Source organism: Erinaceus europaeus, chromosome 18 (assembly GCF_950295315.1).
Source record: "Erinaceus europaeus chromosome 18, mEriEur2.1, whole genome shotgun sequence".
Lineage (NCBI taxonomy): Eukaryota > Metazoa > Chordata > Mammalia > Eulipotyphla > Erinaceidae > Erinaceus > Erinaceus europaeus.
The window spans coordinates 19,250,620-19,257,529 of NC_080179.1; the positions used below are offsets into that span (position 1 = coordinate 19,250,620).

Consider the following 6,910-nt stretch of genomic DNA (forward strand, 5'->3'; position numbering starts at 1 on the left):
CTTCCAGCGACATGTTATGTCTTTAGGAAAGGGTGCTTTTAGATGGCGTTCACTAGCACAATTTTGTGGCTTTTAATTACTATTTTGTTCTTCTGGGGGGTTTCAGAGCCTGGCGCCTCCGCGTTATTAGACCGTCTAGGGCACCTATCGCAACCACGCACACTTCCACCAGGTGGCGCCACAAGGCCGGCACTGCGGTGGGAATAGCAAAGACGCGGGTCCCTCAACTCCAGCGGCGGTTCCCCCCAGTCAGGATAAAAAGAAACAGAGAAAGTCGCCACCAAAGCATCAAAGGAAAACTTAGAAATTGCCATCAGTGGAGGAACAGCGCCCTAAAGTGCAAATCTGTAAAATACAGGGGTGTGTGTATGTGTTTCACTTTTGTGTCAAATGCATGAGAGAAAACTTTTTCTATTTATTTCTGAAAGTTTAGCAAGATTCAATAAATGTAGTATCGAAGATGGGTCGACACCTTCATCTATGTACCATTCTATTTCCATTTTTTGAGTCAAGTTATCGAATTTAGAATGAAAAGGTACTTTCAAGGCCTCTGGTCCGTCTGTCTAGGTTTCCACCCTTCCGAGGGAATCCCTGGGATCGTCCCGAGAGTGTCAATTAACCATCAAATATGCATAATTACTCAGTGTACAAGGGGAAATGGTTCCAAGTATATTATTACCAATAATACTTTTGAATTTATATAGCTTTTCAGGCGACAGGAGAAAATCGTTTAAATAGTATCTAGCTAATTGTTCCAATACCTCCCGTGGGCTATTTAGGAAGCAAGTATTATACTTGGTCTGTGGATAATTTAAATCAATTGACTATATCACGCGCCGAGTGATTGTGAAACCTAAGTGCCAGACACCTCGAGGAAAAGCGGAGCTGGAGTTGGCGAGTTCTCGACACTGTTTATTTTGATGAATGTTCGAAAGCTGACTTCGGATATAAAGATACCAATCCCTGGACTCGGTAGGCACCTGTACACGGAGTAGGAAGAGACCCTATTTCTTCTTCCTCTGGGGTAAGATGTCAGTCTCGTTCCCACGCGACTCCTGCCCTCTTGTCCCTCGCCACGCAGACTCCCCGCTACCATTTCACCCAGCCACCACCCCACCCCCGCCAATCTTTTGCCTTTGGGTTCACTTTCTGTCTACACCCGCCGCCCTGTGACACACACACACACACACACACACACACACACACACACACACACACACACACACACACACACACACACACACACACACACACACACGCCGGCCCGCCCCTCTGATTGGCAGTTGCTAGGTGACGTCGCTGCCCTCACGTGACCAGAGTTAAATACCCGCCCCGCAGGAGCCCGCCCCGCAGACAATTGTAAAGCCGCTCCTGGCGGCTCACCTGCTCCCGCCTCCCCGGAGCCCGGGCGCGGCCACTCCTGCCCCCTTGTCTGCCCGCCCCCCGCCGGAGCCCGCGCTGGGCAGGGAGCCGAGCGGGCGGAGAGAGGATGCGGCCCGCAGCAGCCGTCCTGAGCAGTGCACGCTGACCGCCTCCCCCGCAGGAGGAGTTGCCTAGACCCGTTGCCACATTTCTTGTTTTCCTCTTCCCGCCCCCCCCCCGTCCCCGTAATTACATTGGCTGCTGGAGCGGATTGGGAGAGACGGAGGAGGCGCCTCGCTTGCCCCCTCGCGCCCGCCACCCCGGCTCTTTCCCGTCCCGGGCCAGGATGACTGGAGTCTTTGACAGTCTGGTGGCTGATATGCACTCGACCCAGATCACAGCCTCCAGCACGTACCACCAGCACCAGCAGCCCCCGAGCGGTGGCGGCGCCGGCCCGGGAAGCAGCAGCGGCAGCAGCCTCCACAAGCCTCAGGAGTCGCCCACCCTCCCGGTGTCCACAGCCACCGACAGCAGCTACTACACCAACCAGCAGCACCCGGCGGGCGGCGGCGGCGGGGGTTCGCCCTACGCGCACATGGGGTCCTACCAGTACCACCCCAGCGGCCTCGGCAACGTCCCCTACTCCGCCAAGAACGGCTATGACCTGGGCTACACCGCCGCCTACAGCTCCTACGCGCCCTACGGAGCCAGCCCGTCGCCCGCCAACAACGAGCCCGGTAGGCACATGCCCGGCGGCCTTACGGGGGCGGGTGAGATAGACTTGTTTGGGGCGGAAACCACCCCCGAGCCCTGGCCTTTGGCTCAGCCTGCTCCCGGCCCGCCGCGCCGCGCCCTTGACCGTCTGCAGTCAGTACGGGATCTCCGGGTACCCCCGGGGCTCGGGGGTTCAGCCTGAGGGCGTGCGAGGTGCCTGCCTCGGGGTCACCCCACTTTGTTGCCATCTGAGTCACTTTTCTGTGCGGTCTGCTCCCCATCTTCCCGGTACCTGGAGGGTCGAGTTCAAGGGTTTGGTGGGGGTGGGGGACTCCGCGCTCTGCCAAGTTGCGCCTCTGCGCCAGGCAGCCTCTCCGAGAACCCGCCTCCTGGGCCGGGCCAGGTCCTCCGCGGGCCCCTCCCGGCCGGCGCCCCTCGGGGCCTCGCGCGGTGCTCACGACTCCGTTTGGTTGCAGAGAAAGAAGACCTTGAGCCCGAAATCCGGATAGTGAACGGGAAGCCAAAGAAAGTCCGGAAACCCCGCACCATCTACTCCAGCTTCCAGCTGGCTGCTCTTCAGCGGCGTTTCCAAAAAACTCAATACCTGGCTCTGCCGGAGAGAGCCGAGCTGGCGGCGTCCCTGGGCCTCACCCAGACTCAGGTGAGGTCTTGCGGCCGAAGCTGGAGGACTGGTGGGGGGGGGGTGGGCAGAAAGAGAGGACACTGGCTTGGGAGGTAGCCTGGAAGCAGTCGGGTTCAGGACGGATTTTTGTCTGCATTAAAAAAAAAAAATGTTAGGGATTTCGATACCCGTGCCTTAGAGCGTCCAAAATGTTAAATGAAAAAAAAAAAAACTTAAGTTCACAGGAGACCAGCAGGAAAGACGGTGCACTTCTAAGTCATTTTATACGCTTCTAATGAAGCGGGTAAATGAATTGACCTCCCGAGCCCCTCTCCCCGTAGCCGTCAACACACGGACACACACGCGCGCACACAAGCACACACACCCCTTGAGAGTCCAGGGATGACCGAGACTTCCCAGGGGACCAGGAACCCGCGAGGCCCGGCTCACCACCCGCTCTCCTGCCGAGGAGGTTGGGCGCGCCGGTCGAGCCGGTCTAGCGGATGGACTTTTCTGCGTGCGCCGCCGTCTCTCCGTTCCCACCTCTGTCCTGGGCCCGGCTCCTCTGCTAATGCTCCGATGCATTTTCTCCACCCAGGTCAAAATCTGGTTCCAGAACCGGCGATCCAAATTCAAAAAGATGTGGAAGAGCGGTGAGATCCCCACGGAACAGCACCCCGGGGCGAGCGCCTCGCCGCCCTGCGCCTCTCCGCCGGTCTCGGCCCCCGCCTCCTGGGACTTCAGCGCGCCGCAGCGGATGGGTGGCGCGGGCGGCCCGGGCAGCGGCGGCAGCGGCGCGGGTAGCTCTGGCTCCAGCCCGGGCAGCGCGGCCTCGGCCTTCCTCGGCAACTACCCCTGGTACCACCAGGCCTCCGGCTCCGCCTCGCACCTGCAGGCCGCTGCGCCGCTGCTGCACCCCGCGCAGACCCCGCAGCCGCACCACCACCACCACCACCACGGCGGAGGGGCGGCCCCAGTCAGTGCGGGGACAATATTCTAAGCCCGAGGAGACTGCGCCAGAGACTGAGCCGAGACCAGATATCCTCAGAGCACACCCCCAGAGACAGAGGGTCTCCCCAGATGGTGCGCTGATGCCTCCCAACCGAGGTGGCGAGCCCCAGGCGGGGGACTTGGGGTGCGAGCAGGGCCCCGCCGGCACTTCTCGGAGGAGCCACTCAGCGACGTGACCTAGGCCGCCCTCCACAGCCGCCTTGCCGACCAGAGCCCCTGGCCTCCCTAGCAGGGCACGGCACGGCGCCTCAGACCTGCTTCCCCGCCCGCCTGGCGAGGCTGTCCGGCGCCTGCCTCGCCTGGGGCCACAGCAGAGACTGGGACCCGGACGCCTCCCCCATCCGCCAGACTTCCCGGGCGCTCTGAGGCTCCTTTTTCCCACCCGCCCTCAGGCCCCGCTCCAGTCCGCTAGGGTTATTGACCTCCCGACCCACCCACCCCAGCACACGGCCCTGTGACCCTAGCACCCACACCGCCCCCCCCCCCCCCCCGTTATTTTGCAGGTCGGCTTTCAGCCCTTGGAACCCTTAGCTTTTCCCCCAGGGACTCTCCCTTAGCTCTCTCTTCATCCATCACCCAGTGGAACTTTTATTTTTTATTTTTTAAAAGTTTAGGTGCCTTTGCGGATGACCTCATTTTGATGTTGGGAAAAATGATTTTTTAATATGTGGACACTGCAAAAAAAGTGTGTTTAAATTATCTTTTTTAAAACCTATTCAGGATTATTACCCTGGACTTTGACATAGAGTTTGTAAATAAACGTGTCTGTGGCGATTCTCCCCCCAATTTATTTGTATAAAAGTACTCATCTTTTCAGAGTTATTTTGTAAACCCCACTTGTGAAAACTGCAGTTTAGAAGCGACCTCAGCAAGCCTTCCATTTTATTTTTCCCCCTTTGAAAATATTTCTTAAAATAAGCTACTGATTTGGATTTACTTTATCTTATCCTAAAGTCTTTGTTCTTGAAATGAAAAGTATTTTGGGGTTATTTATTATGAAAACTACATGCTCTTAATGTTGATTTTACAATATAAAGAGATTATTTAAATAAATTATTGTTTTCATTGGATGTATGCTCTTCTTTTGGTGTTCTGCTTTGGAAGTTCAAGCAATGCCAGGACTCGGAACTGGTTTCTGTGGAGAGTAATGTTTACTGCTTCCCAGAGGTGATAGTCCGATAGTTGTGGACAGCCCCGAATGTCCCTGCTCCAGCCCGGGCGAAGTACCGGCTAAGGCTTCCTCGGTTTTGCCCATCAGTCACTAGCAGCCAGCTGACTCCAGCCTCACCGCTGGCTGAGTCCCCTGCGCCCCCAACAGTGAAGCCTCTGGCCGGTGAGCCCTATTGGCGACCCCGCACCGCACTGGGAACCCGCTGACCAGATTTTGCATCTAAGTAGCTGCCCACCTGCTAGCTGCAGTCCAGAGTCTGAGTACAGAATGAGTCTTGAGTGCCGAGTGAACACGGTGTCAGACCTTTGCACCGAGCTTTCCCTAATTACTAAGCCAGCTTTGAGAGCTGGCTGCCTAGAGCTCAGGCCTTGAGGTTGGTGACAGGGATGGATGCCCTGGAATGCAGGTCGACTCGACGCCAGCATACATGGTTAACACATGCACAATCACCCTTTGACTCTTACGGTCACAGCTAAGCTCACTCACACACACAACAGCACATTTGGACAGTCAGGAACACTCATACAGAAAAGCACACCAAGGGGCCAGGTGGTGGTGCACCTAGTTGAGCACACATATTACAGTGCACAAGGACCCTGGTTCGAGCCCCCACCTGCAGGGGGAACACTTAAGGAGTGGTGAAGCAGGGCTGCAGGTGTCTCTCTCCCTCTCTGTCATCCCCTATCTTCTCAATTTCTAGCTGTCTCTATACAATACATAAAGATAAAGAAATTAAAAACTTTAGAAAAGCACACCAAGGTACACAACACTAACACAAAGTCATGCACAAAGCTGATATATACATATACACACTCAACCCAGAGACCGATGCACATTGTTGCCGTAGTAGTAGAGTCCTCCCCCCTCATATTCTCCAAGGGGAGAAATGTCCACAACTGATTCAACTCTGCTCACATCCTGGGTCCCTTACAACTAGCTTGCAGATTTGGGCTCCTCTGCAATGGTCAAAGGTAAGTGGGTGATGCAGGCCTGTACTAAAAAATGTCCCTTTCTTTGAAAGGATAGGGGACTACAATTGAAAGCTTCCTGGCTTCAATCACTGCCTGTGACTTTGGACTATCCACTTAACCTCTCTGTGCTGTAGTTTGCAGGTCTGTGAGATAGCAGAAATAATAATAGCTATCTCAGGCTTGGGCGCACTAAATGAGGCACTGATCTAACACAGTGATAGGCACTTAATACATTTTTGCTATTAGTAGTATATTTCATCACAATGCTCCAGACAGAGAAGTTTTATTGTTGCTTAATCCTTTAAGGCCCAGAGTTGCCCAGAGGCCTCTCTAAGGTCTCACTGGATGGAAGAACAGCACTCTGCAACCAGGAGAACTCTGATCCCTTCCTACATTGGGGCTTGACCCTCTGCCATTCTCACAGAAGGGACCATCATCTACTGGATGGTCACCATCATCTACTGGAAAGAGGTTAGGGGCAAGCCAGACATTCCTGTAAGCCAAACCTGACCTCCTCTTGTCTGTGTTGATTATTCAGGACATCACTGTATGTCTTCAACTAATCTCTGCTCAGAAAAAAAGGGAGGTGGAGCATGGGGAGGAAGTGACTTTCTAGGCTCCTAGGGTCAAGTCTGACTCTGATGAGATGGGTTGGGTTTGGGGGAGGGGAGGGGTTATTGTGTATTTCACTAGAATCTTCCAGGGAGTCAGGGTTCTGGAGAAGTCTGGGAAACCACATAATCCAGTGTCATTTTGCATCTCTACATTGTTTTTACTTGTCTAGGGAGGCCTGGATTGAAGGCCATTGACACGCTACCGCATCCCCATTTTTTGCTTTCCTGACAGTCACTGTCTAGCAGCACCCCATTCGTAGCCCCCTCCCCACCCCGCCCCAAATTCCGTGGTTTGCTTTGAGTGCCAGTAGCTGGTGCCAGTCTTCCTCCTGCGGTTGGCTGTGCCCTCCCTTCCTCTGCGCGCACTCCCCTCCCCCTCCTGATACCAACGCGGAGAGACGGGGCAGTAAATTGGCTGGTGTCGAGGATCTGCAGCAGACAAGAT

General features: G+C 55.2%; 1 protein-coding gene across 1 annotated transcript; it reads left to right on the forward strand.

The window, feature by feature from the left end:
• The first annotated feature begins 1,349 nt into the window (after positions 1–1,349).
• Positions 1,350–4,779, forward strand: DLX2 (distal-less homeobox 2). The gene is made up of 3 exons (XM_007527206.3): positions 1,350–2,099; positions 2,553–2,737; positions 3,297–4,779. Exons 1-3 carry the CDS (start codon positions 1,709–1,711, stop codon positions 3,696–3,698), a joined length of 978 nt encoding a protein of 325 aa, XP_007527268.1. The 5' UTR covers positions 1,350–1,708; the 3' UTR covers positions 3,699–4,779.
• The last annotated feature ends 2,131 nt before the right edge of the window (positions 4,780–6,910 follow it).